Here is a 23,610-nt window from a genome sequence, read left to right as displayed (position 1 = left end):
ACTATAACATGTGTAGGTAGGTGTAAAATTTGTTATTGATGTTATTGTGTAATTATATTGGTGTCGTGTATAAAAAGGTTGTTTTATTTTTAATCTGTCAAATATTTAGTGTAATATTTGCTATATTAAGTAAACTTTAAAGGACCAAAGGATGAATAATTGAGAAAGCTGTTAAAGAAAGTCAGTCTTAGAAAAGCAAGGCTAATTAGCTAGAGTGGAGGTCAGGGGACTTGAAAGACCAGGGAAGCAGAAAAGGCCACCAGGGCCTTGTGAGAGTGATGGGCAGCAACTGAATCTTCACTTCAAAACTGGGCAAATTGGAGAGAGGTGAAGAATGACATCATTAAATTTACAGCCGAGGTAGGCAGATAAAGTTGATTAGTTAACTGTGAATTTGGTAAATGATGAGCAGTAGTAGAGGGATGATAATTGTGATGTTAATTCACGGGTTTGATTCCCAGGATAACCTTACATAATTCACACTTTGTGCATTAATTATATGGGATTGCCATTGCTCACAAGTTTCCAGAGGATGGACAGCAGCGTCCTCTGTGTACCATAATATCACAGCGATCGAAAACCTGCTTACCAAACTTGGTAATTGTGGTATGTCCCCCCATAGATATCTTTGAGGGAGGCCTATGTCTTGCAGAGAGCGTCTATGGGCTGAAACGAAACGCTAAGGCACCGTTACACATGAAATAGTAAAGTGCACATATAAGACTACATATAAAAGTGTTACATGTAAGAATAAAAACAGAGGAAGTTTTTTCCACAATAGACAGTTTAGTCTTTGGTACGACTTTTGACTTCTGTCACTTGTTGTTTACAAAGTGACAGATATCACGAAATGAGTAATTTATAATAAAATTTAACGTTCCAATTAGTGATTATCGCGGCGAAAATGAGATGTTTTTTATTCTGCATAATCTGTATACATCTCATGAAGATGGTGTCGTGTAAAATAAATTATTGTAATGCTAAAATGTGTGCGAACACCGATATGCATACGTTTTGTAAATATTCAGTAAGTGTTTACACATTACACCCCTTTTAAATAGTAAATAAGGTATTGCCAGCACTAATAAAGATATAACATCTACGCCCATTTGCCTTGATAATATAGTTATTGATAGGTTTCTCAAATTAAAGAAAATAAGAGATACACACTCGTATTTTGTTCGTTCCGAAATCTTACTTTAGTTGGTCAATGTGAACACGGCTTTATAATTTCATTGTTTTAACTTACTGCCCTTATTAGCATATTCAAAGTTGCTCTACGATCCATGGAGAGGTCTATGCTCGGTTTATCTTTAGGAGATCGATTTAGGAATGAGAAGAATAAAGACGGACCTATGTAACGGACATAGTCCAGCGGATTTTCAATTTTAAGTGGGAGCGGGTAGTCCACAGAGCCCATAGAACAGTCAGTCACTGGGGTTTTAAGGCTTTGAAGGAAATCTACACACGAGGTGGACAGACGACCCTGTTAAGGTCATTGGAAAACACTTGATACAGGCCGCTTACCACCTGTTCTATTGGAAATCCATGAGGAAGCCCCAGGTCCAGCTGTGGACTTCTTACAGCTGAAATGATTATGAATAATAAAACTGAGCAAAGTATCATTATATTTAACGCCAATACAGTGTAATTGTGTTTTTAATTCATGAATTTATTGAATTATAAGGCGACTATTGATAAGGGGCGTATAAGATATATGTCTAAACTCATGACAATACTGAGAGTTTATACATATAAAGTGTTAGCAATCATTATAAGTAAATGCGTTGTTTAATAAGTCTTAGTAATATGTGCACTACTATAGAGGGATATTCGTTTAGGGAAATTATATTGAAATTAATTTAAATAAATTTCAAATAGTTTCTTACAGATTTATATCTGATACTCTATAGGTTGGCAACTCTTAGTGGAAAGAACTCTAGTATTTATGATATATAGGCTAGGTGTACTTTAGACACTAGGAATACTACGAAATATTAATATACACTGTTAGTATTTAAAAAAAAAATAGTAATAGCTAACAAATAATCTCAATTGCATATAATAATATTGCTACGAAATGGTATATACTCCATAAATGATATACCAAACATGCACCCACTGCAAGGCATAGGGCGTTCCCAAATTTCGCCACAATGACTTGTCTTGCCCTGCTCACATTTAACGACTACCCGATACTGATATAGATGCTCGAAGGATAGTTTGCCTGAAGTGGCAGTGAACGGAGCACACCGCTCGTGCAACCGACAACCGTTACTGCCACAAAGTTGACCAAGTGGCGATCACGAGCCGATAGACGCGGTTTGGGGGGAGGGGGGGGGGTTACGCCCCTACTAGTTGAACTGTTGACATGGTCAAATATTAAATCCACCGAAAAAGTTCAGATTTAGCGGTCAAATTCGACGCAATGTTTGTTTGTATGTTTTAATTCTACCTCCACTATGTAACATGTATGTATGCTTTTGTTGCATCTATCGAAGTTGACAGAAAACAGCTCTGAGATTAGGGCAGCGCATGTTTATGCCGATTTGACTTTTGTTCGCGTTTTTTACAGCTGTTTGCGTTATTTAGAACTCGAGACGACATATGATTAAAATATATATCCATAACCAGATATTTTGTTATTCGTTTGTGAAGTTCTAATTCTATATTAATGGTATAATCATATCATATAATCTTTGCCTTCATAATATTGTATTATTACGAGACTTGTTTTTAAAATTATTTCTTTGAAACAAGTATAATATAACACTTGAAATGAGATAAAGGTAATAAGTGATCCAGGCGTTAAACCCGCAAATTAACTTAATGCATAGATAGACAGTGATAGCCAGATAAATGCTTAATTAAGAGTGTTTTTAGATATTTTAAAAGGTACGTTGTCATGGAAGAAAACGGGAAAGAAAAAGAGAGAAGAACGAAGGATTACTAGGTAAGGTTACATACATACGTTTCGTAAGAAAATCAAATATTTCAGGACGCACCTGGTCCACTTTGCACCGGTTTCATGCCGGCAAGTCTTTCTAAAGACGAGAAACTAAGTATAATCTCACGATTGAACCATCGGCGGAACGACGCGGCGTTGGGACTACTCGGAAACTTGCCCAGCGCTGGAGATATGCTCACTTTGGTATGTCTTAAATTTTTAATTTTTATCTGTAAACAGAAAATAAAGAAACGTTTTTTTTAACTATATTAAATTGCCAAAAAAAGTACGCACAACATCACCAAACACACTGTTGGCGCTAATATTAAGTATCGTCATCACCACTTTTGCCGTAGTACAGCTGGAGATAGACCTCTCCCATAAATTTTCAATAAAATTGATAGGAAGTGGCCGGCACTGAGGCTCATAGACACCCACTGTAGGACACAGGCTTCTCCTAAAGATATCTATGTACCTTCATAGGTTTAAGCTCAAGGAGGACCCCTCGTGCTTCTGTGAACCGGGCGTGGTCCAGACCGCGATCCACCTGGTAGCAGAATGTTCCGCATTTGGAGGGCTCCGATATATAGAATGATAGAAGGAGGAAAAAAGATATTGTGTACTACGGAAGTCGAGAACGAAAATAAAAATTCCAGTGAAAAAAAAATATTTAGGGGGTGGAAGGAGAGGTAGCCTATAGCGGAGGCCAAAAAAAAAGATATCTCATAGGGGGATATACCATTATCGATACATTTCGCGGGTTGGCGATTGCAGTGTGTTATTAAAGTATGTAAAGTACACAGCTGTCCATCCTTTGGAAACTTATTTGTGAGAAGTGACAACCCTATATGATTAATGCACAAAGTGTGAATTATATAAGACTGTATCCCGAGAATCGAATCCACGACTTACGATCGCAAATCTCAGTCCTCTATCGCTCTAAGACTTTTTTGTCAATTAGCTTGTACTAGGATCATTTTAAAGGACTAGCTTAAAAATAATAAATACTGAACAATCATGTAGTTATCGTAATTATTTTTATAACATTTTATTGCAAGCGCTGGGTGGAGGAGTTAGCTCGCGAAGCCCAGCTGTGGGCCAATCAATGTTACCCACCGAAGTTTCCGGAGGAGCATGACATTTGCAGGGACTTGTGTTAGTTTTTTTCACTATTATTACATAGCTTTGGCACACGGTAGTAACGTGTAACATTTATTTTCTATTTATTAATGGACGAATCTATAGCTTATTTATTATCAAGAAGCGTACGAGTTTTAACATCTATTTACAATCATCCCTGTATGAAGTGATCGCTCTTAAATAAGTTACATTATTTTTTTTTCTGTTGGAATGCGGCAGCACCATAACATTTGATGATACAAAGTCTACATGTACAGATAAATTAATTTAATAAAAAAAAAAGGAATTAAATTAGAAAAAATAATTAATTTTGATGTGTAGTAATTCGAATTTTGAAAACGCTATTTTTTACTATATATCATTACGTAATTTATAATATTTGATAATACTGGTTGCGTATATGATGTAAATTGATTGAGAGAAAACCTATAACCAAACATGTTTTACTTCTGTTATTTACAAAATAAAATTGTCTTTCAATGTAAGTAAATTCCGTTCAACCTGTGGATATAATGTGTACATTGGTGTTATGTAGATTCAATCCCAGTCGGTCAGAACGTGGCGTCGGTAGTGGGGGAGGCGCCTGGTCTTCGAGTCGAATCCCTGGTTGACTTGTGGTACATGCAGGGACGACACTACAAGGATAATGTAACTTCATACGTTCCGTGAGTTTAGATAGTTATAATATATTTGTAACCTTCCTATACATAAGGTTTTTCTAGAAAAGTAAGGTTTTTTTTTTGCTTTTATGGCCCACGCTTTTGGGGGCCTCTCATACCCCCTATCTTTTGTGGGACAGGGACTTTATGGGCAAATTTAATTATTCACATATTTTTTTATTATTTACTTTCTCTTCTTTCATACTTCACATTGTCTTTCGGTCTATTCTTTCATGCCACAATTTTGCTGTCTTTCCCTTTTGCTCTGTATCACCTTTTATTTATTCCTCTTTTCTTTTTACATTTTCATAATTACGTTGTTATTTTATATCACATTTTTATTACTTAAATTCTATAATTATTTTATATCACAGTACTGTATATTATTTTGCTCTTATTTTGTCTTCATTATCTATTTATTTGCAATATTTACGTTTTATTTCTTTCTATAGCATTTTTTGAAAAGTAAGGGTTATAATACTTAAGCCAATCCAATCTAATGTTAAAAATTAGCGCTTTTTTTGCAATTGCAACTTAACATAAGAGTTTTGAGTCCGAATATTAAAGGTAAATTGAGTAACTTACCAAGCAGGGGTCTCCTTTAGGGTTCCTGTACATAGTGCCTAAGCGATCTAGGAGCTAGCGGCCGGTAGCCGACAAAATTGCATCTAGAGCGAAACTTTAACAAGGTTTAGATTAAAAGCCTTTTGTGCTCTGCCCCCTCATGTCCGTGGAAACCTGTTTTTGTGCGGTGCATAAGGATAACATACAAGTAAACACATTAAAAATGTCGAAAATACTACATAAAATTGTTTTCGCAACACTATAAAAAGAATCCTTTATGCGGTAAATACGAACGCTTAAAAAGTCTCTCGGAGAAAACAATTCAAAATAAATAAAGAAAAAACAACTTGAAATACGGAATTGCTATTGTAATAAGAAATTGCTAAAACGTATCGCCATTGTATTTCGTAGTCTGATAATATACGAACGAAAATCACTTTCGTCACTTGAAGATATTACCTTGCACTTGCTAAGAGTTGACTTGAGTTGTGATAACTATTCCATAAGACGTTTGTATAAGTCGAGATATACATGATCCCATTATTAACATTTCTTTTATTGATAACTTGATAATAATATAAGTAATCATAAGTTCGATTGCTACTAGAATTACTAGGTTAATCAAATATTCAATCGCGTCATATGGTGACAAGTGCATATATGTTCTTACGTATAGTTTTACACAACAAGATTGTGTAGCATAGTGTTTCCCAACGTGTTCCCTAGGCTCAACAAGGGCGCAATATTTAAAGGCTCTACGCTCTAATATAAAAATTATATGAAGATATAGGTGGGGGAAAGCACAAAAAAGGTTGAGAAACACTGGTGAAGCATTACACACACACTATTAGAAGGGAATCGTAGCACATATCAATAGCAACTGATCTTCGTTCCACCACTCTTATACAGGGTGATTGGAAATAAATGTAAAAGCTTTTAGGGGGTGAATTTATAGCTCATTTGTCATCCAAAAACAATGATTACAGAAATAATAGTCAACCTAACAATAATACAGTAAGGAAAAGATTTTTAAAAATTCGAATTATCATATTGTAAAATTAATTATTGATTACTATCTGTGTTTGTAGACTTTGTTCTACCAGAAATTATTGGTCTGTCGCATTAATAAATGAATGTAGCATATTTCAGATTGTAAATAGATGTGAAAGGTTTAAAGTTTTGCTGACAAATGAGCTATACATTCACCTGTTTAAAACTTTTGCATCTATAACAAATATAAAATTATTGTTTCAGATCTGCGCATAACCGTAGCTATTATGGTGACTTTGCCCAAATGCTTTGGTCGCGGACATTCATGGTTGGCTGCGGGCGCAGTAGGTTTATGGTAAAATAGTTTTTTTTATATTTTTTTCGTACACTTGATATAGTTCACGGGCTATATATAGGCGTGATAGTAAAATGGGAGTTCACAATTCGTTAGTTGTCAAAAATTTATTTGCTTGCGATGGTGAAGAACTGATATATATATATATATATACTAGCTGATCCCGCAAACGTTGTTTTGCAAAAAAAATTGATATTTTAATTTACAAATAAAAAATAAGGGTTGATCGTAGAGAGGTGAAAATTTATGGTTGTATGTATTCTTGTATGCTGTATCATAAAAAAATAAAAACAAAAAATTTCGTTAAAAAAAAAATTTTAAGTGTGAACAACCTTTATCACTTAGGGGTATAGAAAATAGATAGTAGCCGATTCTCAGACCTACTGAATACGCACATTAAATTTGGTAAAAATCAGTCAAGCCGTTTCAGAAGAGTTCAAGTTCGAACACCGTGACACCGGAATTTTAAATATTATATATATATATATATATATATATATATAAGCTCTCATCTGTTACTTGTAAAACTTGAATATTCCACATTCAGTATTTGCAAAGCGCCGGCGCTGTCCGCAACGCTTGTTCACACATGAAAAACCAGGTTAATTTTGAAATTGGTCTATGAGAAAAAATATCTGGGAACCTTTGGTTTAGACAATGTGGCAAGATCGACCGCGGACAGTGGAGCGTCTGGTGTGCAACTTGGCGCCGCGTGGTCCGAGACCGAAGCACCCGCTTTGGCAGCCCGCAAGGCCTGCGAGTCTCTGCCCTCCGCGAACTCGACCAGCCACTCAGTATCCAGGCCTGTGTGCAGTGCGTGAGTATGGTCCTTTAAGATTCCATTCTTCCAGGACAGACTATTCTAGTCTTTTTCTTCTTCTTATTCTCGTCTTTTCACATCTATAGGTCTTGTTTGTCTATACTATTTTATCATCTGCTTCGTTTATATTTATATGTATTTTATATGAAAGCGATTATACCTTCACAATTTATTTACAGAAGAAATATTGTGTTATACAAAAATGTATAACGAGTCGTTAAAATTTTATATAAGTTCTTTTAAAATAATCTAAATCAGAAAATTTGCAAAAGTAATGTTTAGATATACCAACTTCAAAAGGCACAGAATGATTTTGTTCTTTTACACTAAAATTCTGTTTATGATATTAACTCATCAAACCATATTTAATATCGATACTATGACTTCTTTTAGAAATCGTATGTTATTTTCGAAATTTAAATTATAACTACGGCTGTTAATATAGTAGATGCTATTTCAGAAGACATTAAAAAACTTAATGACAGGAATAACAAAATGTCACTAGAGGATACTATAATTTTAAGTACAGTGTTAGAATTGGAAAGAAACAATTCTGAAAATACCATTGGAAACATGGACGAAATTTATCTAACGAAATTAATTGCGATAAAGATTGAGAAATCAAATGACGCCCCGCAAAGAATTCGTTCAGAAAATATCAAAGAGATTCTTCTCAAATTTGGATTTAACTCTGATGATTATGAAAACACAATGAACAGAAGAATTGAAAACGAAAGAATAAAAATCAGAAGATACATGAACAAACCTATAAAGAATAAGAGAAAGTTACGTACTGTGGGAAGACCTAAAGCATACTATCTATATGAATTAAATAAAGAAGATGAAAATAGAATTAAAAGTAAGTTTGTTTGAACAATCAAATATAGATTGAAAGATTCAGATCAATTCGTTGTATCTATATTTTCCAGATGATGCGATACAGATACAAGTGGACAATAACAGAGAAGCAGTTACAAACGAAGAGAGGACAAATCTCCTACCATTTTCGCATATACATTCCGATACTGCAAATACTATAGTAGGTGTGTAAATATATGATAAACGAATGAATTTCGAAGAAATACCCAATCTAATTACAAACAATATTTCAGATATAAAATTTATGAGTTCTGAAATTTCCAACGAGGTAACTGAAACACAAGAAAATATTTCCGAGGTAACAAATGAAAATTTACAAAATGCAACCGATGAAGATGATGGTTCAGAAATAAGTGATCAAGTGATCGAAGAATATTTATCGGATCGTAAGTGAAAGCATAATCAAGTTTTGCAAAAGTAAAATTTGTTATGATAATTTGTCAGATGAGTGGAACATTTTCCTGTGTCAGATTATTCGTCCTATTTCGATGAGTATATGAGTATTTTCCTTCAATAAAAGAGTGAATAGGTTATTACGATCCCCAGCTCGGTTCGTTCCCTCGGCAAAAACTATCACTTATGATCAGGAGGTTTCACAAATAAGCGCTGCTCTGTTATTATCCTGGTTATATGTATTATCTCCTTGTAACGAGTTTGATTCTTTTTACTGTGTTATGATGTCAAGAAACGACCACCGCATATTACCGTTTAGATGACGAAACACATGGGAAACTTAATATTGAAAAGAATATGAGTATATTTTACTTGAAAAAAAAAACATTTTTATAACACTTTTTATCTATTTAAGTAAATTAATTTATTACATCATCTATAAACATACTATGCTTATGTATAATGAAATCGATTCTTAATTTAAAAGTGATTTCATAGATAATGCTAATTATTTTTTATGAAAGGTTTTAAGCATAAAAACCATTACTTAAGTAAATTTAGAATAGAGTGCTATTAAGCGACGACAACCCAAACTTTGTATTTTAACTTCTTAATCATTTACTTCATATAGAAATAAAAATGTAACAAAAATGTAATTAAATCAGGATTACTATGAAAGAGTACAATTTTAATCGATATTAAGAGTAATTTTAAAATTAAACATTTATTAGTTAAGAAAATGAGAGATATATGAAAGATATATGAGAATATATATAAAAGAGATAGTCTGATCGAATGAAATCCTAAAACGGGAGACAGAAAGAAGCGAATCTTTTATTCAAGGAGAGTAATAATCCAAGACTACGATATCTGGCAATAAAGGGATGTTCTGAAAAGATAATACCCAACAAGATAGATGTTTACGCAATAAAGATTCTAAAATAAAGCCGAGTAAGATGTTTAGGCAATGAAAAATCGTCTATCGTATAGACAGAACCAAGCAAGTCAGTTATACAATAAACTATCGACCATAGAGAAAGATAGAAAGATTCAGGTGAGATAGTCGCAGGGAAGGATTGACCGGAGGAAACGCAAAGTAAAATAGTCATGCAATAGAAAATCGACAGAATAATATTATATACAGGTCTGAAGTTAACGTTTGTTCCATTGAGATTGGATCTAGTAAGAAAGGGACTAATATATAGCTACTTCCACAGTGCCAAACCCCGAATTAACTCGGTGTTTGGCACTGGTCGGTGTAACGTTACTCCTGAGGATGCCCCGTGGAGGGGTGAAATACGTGTTGAGTGAATTACCGGTGGTAGTTGTGTTTCGCATTATTTACCGCACGCACATTCATCAGCGGGCTGGCCGGCAGTGCACTTCATTGTACGACTACTGCTGCATAGCGGAAGTAGCTATGTACAAGTCTCTTTCTTACTTAGGATGGACTTCCGCAAAGTAACGCCTGAATCTATTAGATATTGGAATCTAGTAAACAAAAAGAATGAAACTAACAAGGATCCATCGATTGGAAATTGTTTAAAACTGTTAATAACAGTCAATCTATTTTCTTTACACGCCTATACGCTTTTAACAGCAAAGTAAGTGATCTTAGTCCGTGTATATTTCCACACACCTGTATTTATGTATTTAATTTTGTTTTGTTACATACGTGTATCCGAGATATTGTAAACCTTGTAAGTATAAATGCAACAATACTGGAAAAAAATAATAATAACTTGTTAATTTATAGCTGAAACTGCCCGTCAACTGCAAGAGACGTTACTTGGAAAGGAGCAAATTGCGTCGGGTCAATCTATCGAGCCTCTAAGCACACGCATAACTTCAACTCTGATCACCACTGCTACGCCCGCGAAGGTACTTATTTAAAGTTATATTTATTTACTTAAATACGAACATAGCTGAGATATATGCAAAACGCGTCAAACTTGACACAGGTGAGAGTTATTATGATTTTTTTCATGCGGATATCTTAGTATGGGGTACATTAAACGTCGGTAAAGTCCCAAAAAGTATGTTCGTTGTTCATGTTATCCCTGAAATTCGCGTTCCCTCCATCTCCATGAACCGTATGTTTATTTGAACCACCAATAAGCGTAAAGATTAGGCGGAATTTTCAACGATTTATAAGAAAAATTAAAATGTTTTTTTTTTTTTTAAAAAGGATAAAAATTGAATTATGCGTTGTATTATTTATACGGAGCCTTAAGGAGACTACGAAACGGCAGGTGTAGCGTATAAGATTATCCACAAGGTAGACAGACGACGCTATTCGTTATCAGATGGTGGAAACAGGCACCTTCTAGCTGGTCCTATTGGACATGTATAAGGGAAGCATATGTTCAGAAGTTGATGTCTTGCCGCTGAAATGATAATGATGATGAAGTATAACTAGTATGGATCTTGATATAATATGCTTGTGTGCTTTATTTTACAAGATCGAAAAGAAATACGTAGATAAATAATAATTAAAAAAAAACTTTGGCTGATATATCACTCCCGGCAATTTCTAATAGAGATCCAAGGTATAAGAATAGAAGAAGAACAAGCATTGTGCTATGTTATATTGATAAACTTTGTTTTACAGTGCGAACGGTGATATAAAAGTTTTATATTAGAAATTAACATTGTACAAACAGGTGCGTCGAGAATTGAGGTCTACAGAAAGTGAAGATTTCAAACGGTTCATGGCGATGTACGATAAAACAAGACGGACTACAATAGAAGAAACCGAGCCAGGTGAAAATGAGGATATAGATGCCTTGAAGCGACAGGCAGTTCTCGGTGCCAAGGAGGGTACGGTCCTCACGACACTGCTGGGCTACCTCCCAAATATGAGGACCCTCGGACTCACCACAGGTCCAGTTTACGGATCAGCTTCTACCATTAAACCGTCACTTCGATATATATATTCGTTTTATATTTTTTATACAGTTTTATATGTAATTTAGAAATACTTTTACTGTATATTAAACTTTGTTTCTATTGATTTTATAATAGAATTTTATTTTTAAACATTTTATAGAGTTTGGAAAAGTGGATGGACGAAGTCATCGAGGTAGTAACCCTATGGCGCTGGTCCGATCAGGCAATACATACCGCCGAAGACTGGCATTGATGACACAGTGATTCCCAAAGTGGTCTATATCGACCCCTAGGGGTCTATGCCAACCTGCAAGATGTCTATGTCAGCGAAAAAAAATTTGGGGGTGCGTAAAATGAAAATGGGGGTCCACGATAGTAGATCACAACACATACACTAATAGTACCTGTTTACTTACTTCATACTATATTATAATATCAAAACATTTACATTATTCATAAAAGTACCTATAAAGTAAAAAAAATATTATATATATTTATAAAATTGTGTGAGTTGTAGGATGTTGGTATTCGCTTTGTGGTCGCAATACATTTTGAACATACACTAAACTTCATTACGGTTAGAAATTTACAGGAAATCAATATCAGGTAAGTAGGGGTCTACCCAACACGGAAAAACTTGGCAAGGGGTCTACGACACAAAAAAGTTTGGGGAACTCTGCTGTAACATAATGCGACAAAAATGTTCTAAAAAGGAGTAGAGGAATTTACTATTTGTTACATTCTAATTACGTGGGTAAGTGCTATAAGTGAGGGTACTCTTGCATTGTTGCAAATGGAGGGTAGAACTGTTTCCAGAGAAACAAGTGTACCCAAAGACTATAGAACTAAACTTAAAGTTTTTTTTAAATGGATGATTAATCTAAATTTCAGCCAGTATTAGAGAATATAACTCTTAATATCACGTAATTTTTTTTCATCGTAGACAAATGCTGTTTACTCATATGAACAGCTTCTTGTTTTTCAAACAAATATACTTTAAGTCTGACTAAATAAGTTGAACAAATACTACGGCAAATTTTACGAAATAATTAGGAATAAATACATAGTTAATTTGTATGCGGCGGATGTAGGAACCAGAGGCAGAGGCAAGGTATGAAAAACAAACAGAAATTATGTTACAGTGTAACAAACTCAAAAAAAGGATCAAAAGCGTCATCGAGCAGTGACCCTGTGAACATTGCGGAAACTTCTACACGCTCCAATAAGTACAATAAATAACAAATACTCACCCACACACATTTTACTATTCGTCTTTAAGAAACGTTACATACCGACTAACTTCCCAAGTGCCAAACTATTGGTTGGCATAAAATCTTCGTCTCTCAATTTTGTTGCATGCAGACAGTGAGCTAAACAAATATAAATTTACTTGTAAGACACGCTATATATAATTACTTTGAAGAAAAACGTTACGCATAGTAATCATATATATAATCATCAATAAGTCCATCCTCGTCCAACTTAAAATTAAGACCTAAGGGGTCCTAAGTTATTATGGCCAAAACGCCTTCATACAACCATATAACATCGACAAACTACTGGTTTGTAGGGAAAGACCCACGTCGGCGATCGCCTACCAGGTGGTCTCATTAAATCAAATTAATAACAGGACTACTCATTACTATTGATCTTAAGAAAGCAGAGGATAAGATAGCATGGAAAGAGCTTGCCATATCAAAGCCTTCGAGATGGGCAGAGCCTTCAGAAAATAAGAGTCGACTAAGAAGTATTATTTAGGGTTTTTAAAATATACCGCATTATTTTACATACTTTTTAGTACAACTAATAAGTAAGTTAGAAGTACTAAAAGCGAAGGAAGATTAAATTTAAATATATAATAGTTTAATATCCCGTTTGGCGTAATAAATTCCTACATATTTATGGTGCCATTAAATGAAGGTTGTAGTTGTATAGGTGTTCGGAATCCCTTGTAAACAAAGAAAGAAATCTCACACATTTTAAAATTAATAAAATAAATTATTTAAACTGCATCATTAACTAAAAAAAGAAAATCTTTATTTTATCATCAATCCTTTAAATATTATTCTATAAAGGACAATAAAATTGTACATTTTTGTCAGAATAAACGATGGTTCTATTGTACAATGTTGATAGTTATTGCGGCGTTCAGATTTAGGGCAAAGGTAAAATCGTAATGAACGACGCCTGACGTCGGCGTCGCTTCGGTCATCGGCCGCCACTCGCCGCGTAAGGCTGACGCGATTTATAATAGCGTTGCAGTCGTTATAGCACGCTATAACAGTTTAATTATTATTAAATAATACAAATAGTTTGTTATAAAATTATGTGTTTGAATTTCTGATCTCTTTACAAAGAAAACGTTGTGCATCAGGCAAGTTGTTTAGTTAAAATTTTTGTTAATTAGCCTTTTTTTTTGTTTTGAAATTAACTATAAAACTTTGATAAATATCTTTAATGCAACAATGAATTTCTAATATGTCCTGCTATTTAATTATGCAACTTATATCACTTAACAATAAAATTAAAATACGTAAATCGTATTATACACTCCAACATTTCTTATTTTTTTTTATCAGAAATTTGAATAATTTATATGAAGTGCGTATTTATGTGTATTTACTTTACAATTAAAGGTAAAAGACATGTTTCTTACCTTATATTAAAACTAATTTTCTATTTATGAAAATCCAAATCGTAGTTAGAAGTATTACATTACATTTTATAATAACAACGGTATAATAATTATTAGATTAATTTATATCGTGTATTTTGGTATCAAAGTATATTAACAAACTATTTTTTGTGAAATTTTAGCATTGATAGCTAATAGCTTATAACGTTAACGTTACAACGCTATTTAGTTAGCTAGTAGGCGCAACACTATTCGAATACAGTGTTGTATGGTCAGTGCGGTAAACATAGCCTTTGTATCCGTTGCAAGTGCGTTAGTTCGTGCCCACTGATGGGCTCGGCTACAAGCCTTTTAATTAAATTTACTGAGAAATAAACACAGTGGTTGCATTGCGGTTAAATTGCGTATGGGATATTGGTTTTGTTAGCTGTGGTCAGCATTTTTCGTTTCGTAGCGTTTCGTAGACATCTCCGTGAGAGTTGCAGCATCACGAAAATGTCGATTGTTTTTCTGCACCACGATAGAATATTTTTGTTTACACGATCTCATTGTTAACTATAAAGGCAATTAGGATTTGTTTTTACAATCTCGTGTTTAAAATTAATTCAATGATTTTGATTGTTAATATTTTACTTTACTTGATTTTACAGTTTATTTTATAATTTCATAGCCAAATATAGATGTATAATAAAGTTTTTCTTTTTGAAATTATTTTTTTTTGTTTATGTAAATAATAAATAAAAATAAACAAAACTAGTTTTGAATTTAGTATTGTATGCCTTAGTATGATGACGAACGACGCATCTCACGGGTCAACCGAGGCACGGGAGAATCGTGGTGCCTGGCTGCGGAAGTCAGATGATGTCAAGATAGAGTTTGGTTTCGGGATGCCCTTAGGAACCATGTCTGCACATCCTGCTTTTCATTCTGCGTGGGATATTGGATGGTGAGTCTACCTATTTAATATACTTAATTGTAAGCTCTCGTTAGAGAAGTTTCTCTACCGTCAAAGCACTTCGCACACATGAGCAATTCTTTGACATATTTCATTTAATCTGCAACTTATGGATCCTGAACCATTCCCTCTACTCTGGACCGAGAAACATATCATGTGAAAAATTCTTAGATTTTAGTTAATATTACTTGAAAAATAAAACTAATTTTTTTACAGATATCGCTGTTAGAATTATTTTTTGTTGTCGTTTTTAATTAAATAAGGTTTTATTATAACCGCGAATAAAGTAAATTTTTAGATAACAATCCAGACGATAGAAATATGTATTATGTATGTAAATCTGACAAAATGTACTTGATATAGCAATATCAAGATTATTGTTAGTGTTTAAATATAAAATTTTTTTGATATCTTGTCGTTGCGTTTTAAGTTATTATATGTACGATACAGTACTAAACATTAATGCAAAAGTTAATATTTATAAAATGTTTCGTATGGTTCATGTGTAGGAATAATTAAATGAATTAATTTAAGAAATATTTGATTAAAAAAAAAAACTTAAATTTTTGATAACTATGTGATAATATCTACCCCAATTATAGGAGTCTGACCGTCATAGCTTATCTTTACTTCGATGTCCAGTTTAAGCACATTTTTTACATGTAAGTGGCCAAACGCAAATAGTTTTGATCAAATATTATTAAAAGTCAACAACAGTACTACAATATCGATACTTTTGATAAACAAACCATCGCATAATTCTGCACCTACATTTCATGTCAATTTTAATATGAACGTATTTATCATGTACAAGTTTTTTGTTTACGAATTGATCAATAGGACCTACTTTTAAGCATCTTATTTTGTAACTTATTACTATATACTTATTATACATACTTAATCTGTAACTTAAATCTTAATTTTTTAAACGCTGCTCCTAAAAGCGGACAGGTACTGTTTTCAACACACCGAAGTCCTTCTACCCACATTTCGTTTTCCGTGAATCTTATCTTGTATGATAAGTTGCAGTACCTCGTATTTTGAGTTTCTCATCGTGTGGTCTAAATATTGTTTTATTGTACATATCTGATTTTTCTTTACGCTCCTTATCACTGTTCCATTTTTAACTATCTCTCCAGAATATTCTTAGCATAGTATGGTATACCTCCATTTCCAGGACTTCATGCGAATATCTATGTATATATGTGTGCAGAAAGTTTTTCTATGCAGAAGCTCTTTTCAAACTAGGACTCGTTTAGAACCGTCATAGCTTTAAGTTGTAAGTATGTTAAGCCATAAGTAAAGAGGAGTTCAATCTGATTTTAGTTTTTTTACAATTGAGAACTAGGCGTTCTAAATTGAGTCAAATTGAGAACTTCTAGCATTCTTCACATTGTGTACACGTGTGTAGTCTTCATTTTTCAGCTGATAGACGCCTCTTGCAAGGTATATTCCTCCCCCAAAGATCACTACGATAATGGTTCAGTTCAGGTGTCAGCATCACCCACCAGCGCCTTCTCGCGAACTGAACTATGTCATAGGGGTTATCTAGAACTAGGCTTACCCACGTTGCGTCCACCGGTTTCTGGTCACCACTCTAGAACCTTCCAAAGATTCTCGATAGGTGGCCACGAATAATGCAAGGTAATTGATTCTGACAGAATAGACTGAATATATCAGAACATCGTAACAAAGAGATAGCTGTTATAAACACGTGGTAATCCGTTGTTTAATGGATGCAATTAATTAGTCAAAAGGTCAAAGCCCCAACTCGTACCGTCTTCAATTATAATTTTCGTTCGTCATGGAATTTCGCATTGATAATACCGTTATGTTGGGTTTTTATTTATTTTTAATTATGTGAATACAGTGAACAATGGTTTTTTTATCATTGATATCTAACATTACAGGTTTATTGTTTTTTTTATTTTACATTACTCGTATAGTTAGTCATATATCGCTATATTGTATATAGTTTTGGCTGTATCGGATTAGGCTATGATTTTTAATTTAAGTCGTAGTTATTCCATGCAGAACATTTAATACTCTAAATCAATTTGTGTCGTAATGCTGTACTTTTATAGAAGTAAATCATCGGATGGTATTTTGAGGCTTTTAAAGAAATTGTGGGCACCGTTATGTACTCGGACCCTTGTGAGATTACAATAATCACATATCTCTATTTGATACATGGTCTCAATCTATTGTACCACTAATAGGCAACTGCTTTCATAAAAGAATCTCTATATAATGCGTTGGAATTATGATGACTTATAAAAAAATCCACTACAGTGCAATTTTTTTATAAGTAATATATAGCTTCTCCCTTATTGTTAAACGTCAGCAAAGAGGTCTTACAGGTTGTAACAGAGATAAATAAAATAAAGGGGTCGTATATATATTATAACTAAAAAAATATAAGAAAATTGTATAAGAAAGTATTTAGACAAATAGAAGGTAGATAACCAAAGACAAGATTTTAATTGTACTGTGATATAAAAGAAAACCTACTGTGATATTTTGGGAGCGAAAGAGAAGCAAGACGTGTATAGAAGAAGTCTAGTAACCCAGAAGAGTAAGAGATATTGTGAAGAAAAATAAAGAAATATATGACAGAGGTTGTGGGGGAAAAGGGAGGATAAAATAACATAAAGAGAAGTGAAAGATTATTCAATTGTAAAAAACCCTGTCTCTCCCAAGATAGTAGTGAACGAAATATATAGCTTATAAAAAATATAGTTTAGGAACATATTATCCCTATTAAGGATATTTGTAAGTAATCACAGAAAAAAACAGAGTTTATTATATAGGCTCATGTAAGATCAGAGTGCGTTTAAAACTTTCGAGTCAGGCATTTAAAAGGACTCCATTAGAAGATGGCACAAACTGTTTTTGATTTTTACCAAAATAGATTCTTCTGGCAGTCTTGTCAAAATTATATAAATAAGTGGATAATGAAAATATTTGATTTGCAAAATAACAATGTACGGTAGGATATGCTCTATATCTTTATTTAGGCTTCACATAATTCGTAACTTTTTGTGGACATTTTAATACGGTTTAATAATACTCTCACACGTCTTGGAATTATGATATAAGTTCATAGTAAACCTTGTGAATAGGGGTATGTATTCATCGAAAGAGGTGGTGCACTCCCTGAGTAAACATCCTTACTTTGAGGAGAATATCCTGAAATAGAAAAACATCCTGTACCTGACTCATATCAAGCCAATATACAAGTTCTCATTAGCCAAGGCAACAGAGGAAAGTTCAAGGACGCTCAGTATTTATGAGTTTTAGGAGCCAAAGAGCTAGGCGGTCATCGTAGATCAACAGACAACCTCGGACTGTATAACTGTGTCCATAAGTAAGAAAAGAACCAATATTTAGCCACTTCCGCACACGCAGTGGTAGTCGTGCAACAAAGTGCACCGCCTGCCACCCCGCTGTTAAATGCGTATGCGGCAAACAATGCAAATTACACAACTGAGAGAGAGACTCTGTGTTTGGCACTAATCGGTGTAACATAACCCCTGAAGATGCCCCGTGGAGGGGTGAAACACGTGTTGAGTGATTTAATGGTGGCAGTTGTGCGGAAGTGGCTAAATATTGGTTCTTTTCTTACTTAGGATGGACTTCCGCAAAATAACGCCTGATTCTATTAAATAACTGTGTCCATGTTTCGATGGTAACAATATCACGTCACGCTAACTCTTGCGTGTATTAAACGAATGAGACCCAAGATGCGATCGCAAGATTAATCGATGTATCGAAAAAATCAATCACCGCACAGATACTGGCGTACAACCTGAGTATGGTAATTTGGAGAAGGGAAGTAGTTGCATGAACCGTAATATTAAAAACTGGTCGTTGAACCTATTTAAGTCAGGAAATTTTCATACCCAGAGGACGCTACTAACTACGGTTAAAGAGAGATTGCTAAACGAACTGTTTTATTTCATAAAAGAATATATAGGAGACAATCTTGCCAGGGATCAATATCATATTGATTTTCAGTTGAAAAGTAAAAAAATAAACATGAAAAAAATGTAAAATTCAGTTTTAAAAGAGTAACTAAGTTTTTTGTTTGATTCTTCTCAAAATAATTATCATTCCGTACCTGGCAGAATGTATAGAAAACTGGGACTCATATCACTGAGCATAAATGCATATTTAAATATGCGTATGCGAAAAAATAAACTTGTTTCAAATTTTAGATTTGTGTGAATAAATCTTTTCCTGGTAGGTCTTTACGAGGAACATTGGGAATGTTGCGAGATTAATAAAAACAACAAAGATTTGTATTCTAAAAACCTTTCGCCTTTATCAGTGACGAAACATAAATCAAGTTACAAAGGAAAAGCTAGGCACAATTTTCGTTGTAACATATCGTATGTAAGCGATACTTCCTTCACTTCCAGACAGTGTCGCGGTGTCAATTTTCAGAGGCGTCGGGTTGCATTGACCTCGCGCGTTACGCTGTTGCCAATGCAACTGGCACGCCCTGATAGATCTCCACTACCTACCCCGCTTAGAAATACTGCAAACACATTGTTGTTTAACATGTCAGTACGTAGCTAAGTCATTGATAACAAACTTGCCGTTTATCTAATATATAAAATTCTCGTGTCACGGTGTTCGAACTTGAACTCCTCGAAACGGCTTGACCGATTTTTACCAAATTTTATATGCGTATTTAGTAGGTCTGAGAATCGGCTACTATCTATTTTTCATACCCCTGAGTGATAAGGGTTGTTCACCCTTAAATTTTTTTTTTGTCGAAATTTTTTGTTTTTATTTTTTTATGATACAACATACAAAAATACATACAACCCTAAATTTTCACCCCTCTACGATCAACCCTTATTTTTAAATTGAAAATTAAAAATATTTTTTTTGCAAAACAACGTTTGCGGGATCAGCTAGTATTTATATATTTATAAGGCATGTTAACTGTATCTCACTGATATATAAATCACATCATTATTTTAGACATAGGACATTCACTGCTGAACATATGACCCTCCTTCAATAGATACAGCGTCTTTCGACAACCCTTTAATCGTGGTCTTCAACACCACCAGACACCAAATCGTCAAATTCTAATTTTTCGTCTAATTCATTCAACCTTCTCGTGGCACCCAAAAACAGGGAATCTTCTGTCCATTCAATACAGCCTTCTACGTTCGAAAAATAAAACTTAAAAGATGTAATATTTTAGTCTTTCAAATCTGGTACTACATATATATTAAAAACACTGAAACATTTTAATCAATTCGTTAAAACCAGAAAACTAATGTAGATTATCAGCAAAGCAAAACATAGTACATCTATCACGTGTCCTTACGGTACGTACAAATTGCCTCAAATTGTCATGACAAGGTTAAAGGAAGTAGACAGGAAAAATACGACTGACATATGTTCTAGAATACACTGTAAACAACTTCGTGGAATACTGAGAAATAGTTTATTCACTTTAAGTAAAGAAATGTTAGTCAATCAGTGTAGTAGATTCTGTTCTAGACTGTGTTGAGAATGTCTTCATTTAAATTCTTATTGATTACCAGCTTCTTCAGGCTTTTCTATATTGTTAAAGGTTTATGGATAGGTTTATGGGTAGGTGGTGTTTTACCATTTTGTAACACGGTCCAGCAAGTAGGTAACAATACTCTAGCTCTTTTACCTTCTAGATTGTGAAGGTATTTATAAAATAATAAAACTTATCTTTTTATTTAAGTTGATTACAAATATACTAAATAATATAAATGTTTTTATACATTTCAACTACGTAAGGTACAATACCCGGCGATAAATATTACACATCGACCTTTGAAAAGAGACAATTGGATAATTTGGGCTAGTATGTACGATAGAAATTCTGCATTTTAGAATTATGTTTAAAACAGTATACTTGCGAAATTCATTCCTCGATTAAATAGTGTCGTCATCATTATCATATCAGGCATTAGATACCCCTGCAAGACACAGGTCTCCCTCTAAGATTGCCAGGTCATGTGCCGTCCTAAGTGAGAAAAGGAACAATATTTAGCCACTTCCGCACATGCATCGGTAGTCGTGCAACAAAGTGCACCGCTCGCCAGCTCGCTGATAAATGCGTATGTGGCAAACAATGCGAATTACACAAAACACAGAGTGCAAGCACTCTGTGTTTGGTACTAATCGGTGTAACATAACTCCTGAAGATGCCTCGTGGAGGGGTGAAACACATGTTGAGTGATTTGGCGGTGGCAGTTGTGTGATTCGAATTGTACCAGTGCATGTGCGAAAGTGGCTAAATATTGTTCCTTTTCTTACTTAGGATGGACTTCCGCAAGGTGACGCCTGATTCCATTAAACATGTGCTGTCCGTACCTGCGACTTCCCAACTGTGTCATTGGTCCACTTAGTGGGGCATGTACCGACTCGTAGCCCCAGAAAACCTTTCGGCTCCAAAGACTGTCGGCTGCACTAGCAATGTGCCATGCCCACTGCCACTTTAGATGAGCGATTCTTAAAGCAACATCGGCTACAAATTGTTATCAAAATCACGAAATATTTATTTATTTATAAACACTTTTGTACACCATAGACAACAATTTTAGGAAAAAAATAAACAATTCACATGGTACAAGAGGCAGTCTTATCGCTCAAGGCGATACCAGACAACCTTTGGATGGAGATGAGAGACATGAAGGAGGGGGCACTTTAGGGTGTTCATACATACAAGAATACTTACATATACATATATACACTTATAGACATTTGTATGTTACAAATCTTTTGTCGTTTGGCGGTAAACGTGAAGTTATAGAATCTAAAGTCGTTTTTATAACGTAATAGGGCATTTTCCTTAGAATTTTTTTGTAGGTGACCCGATTTCACGGCCTTACTGATTGAAATGTGCGATAAACCGAGCAATAATTATAAAGCACTGTAATTAAAGACTGCGTGTGTATTTTTTTGGATAGAAATATTTTATGATATAAAAATCTTATTTAGCTATTATGGCACATCAATTGTGTAGTACTCGGCGATATATATTGCACATCGACATTTGGAAAGAGACAATCGGCTTGTTCATTGATCGATGAGCATTATCTCTATCCCACACTACTTATGTGACGTTTTGTCAGTCGTTGTATTTCGTACGACAGAGATAACGCTCTACGAAGCCGAAATTAGCCGATTGTTTCTTTCCAAAGGTCGATGTGCAATATTTATCGCCGGGTGCTGTAAAAGGTATCCTTTTTAAGAGTTCGTAGATCGGTAGCGAACAAAAACAGAGTTGTAATATCTATTACCTCTACAGAATATTTGTGTTATAGTTGTATTATAAATGTTTTAAACAAGTTAACCTATAGCTCATTTGCTTTCATTTAAAGTATGGTACATCTAAAAATAACTTGTTTTAAAAATAATAAATAACGTAATAATGATATAGTATGAAAAACTTTTTCAAAATTTGTAATACTATATATTAAAATTAATTATTGTAGATTCAGGTAATAAATTTGTCCCTGTAGACTTTGTACTGTCAATAGTAATTGACCTGTCGCATTACAATAGAGAAATACATTAATGTAACATATTTCAGAGGGGCTTGTTTATAGAGGAAGATCAGAAAGAGTTGTAAAAGCTTGTAAGCTTTTTGCTGAAAACTCTATACCTTCACTCCTTTAAAGTTATCACCCTGTATAATTTAAAATTAATGAAGTTACACTAAAATTTCTTATACAGTAGTTTACACGTCAGTAACTATAAATTTTGTACCAAAGGTCTATTACACTGTATTACAAAGTCCTATTGTAGTCTGTCATAAAATCGATAATTTCACGTTTAATTTCAATGCACAATACATTACTGCTGACATATGGAGGCATTACCCTTCGTGAATAGTCTCCCCGTCATTGCTTCTTCAATTATCGTTAATAACGTCGTTTCACTATGAAGCTTGCTATTTCATTAATTAAGTTTTACATTTGAAATTTGCATTCCTTATTGTACGTGAAAGCATTCTCGTTCAAGCTGCTAGACATTGGAAAAAAATAGTGTATTGCTTCTCCACACTTACAACGAAACCGGATAAATCTTTTGCTTCAATATTAACTTGTCTATTTATATTGATAGATTTGTACTATAGGTTCCTTTATAAAAATCCTTGATACAAGGAGAACTAGTCGGATATGGGAATATAGCTCATGAGAACAACTTTTTTGGCAGACAATAGCATATAATAATTATCTTTTCATTCGACGTCTACAGCTAGTTATTTACATCTCCCATGTATTACAAAAAGATGGTTTGTAAGCGATTTACATATAGGGACTTTCGACAATATCAATATCATCGTCTGTCCATATCATACCGTATACACATATCCGAAG

General features: G+C 34.0%; 1 protein-coding gene across 1 annotated transcript in view; it reads left to right on the top strand.

The window, feature by feature from the left end:
- Window positions 1-14,587: 14,587 nt before the first annotated feature.
- Window positions 14,588-23,610, top strand: part of LOC137931652 (katanin p60 ATPase-containing subunit A1-like) — a 33,027-nt gene continuing 24,004 nt past the window's right edge. The window contains exons 1-2 of the mRNA XM_068775125.1: window positions 14,588-14,703; window positions 15,056-15,217. Of these exons, the coding sequence (XP_068631226.1) occupies window positions 15,057-15,217 (161 nt within the window). The 5' untranslated portion in view covers window positions 14,588-14,703; window position 15,056. The remainder of the gene's footprint in view (window positions 14,704-15,055; window positions 15,218-23,610) is intronic.

Source organism: Battus philenor, unplaced genomic scaffold (genome assembly GCF_028537555.1).
Source record: "Battus philenor isolate CCGP_79_NKW_IND1 unplaced genomic scaffold, ilBatPhil1.0.hap1 SCAF_8, whole genome shotgun sequence".
Classification (NCBI taxonomy): Eukaryota; Metazoa; Arthropoda; class Insecta; order Lepidoptera; family Papilionidae; genus Battus; species Battus philenor.
This window is presented reverse-complemented; position numbering and strand designations above follow the sequence as displayed.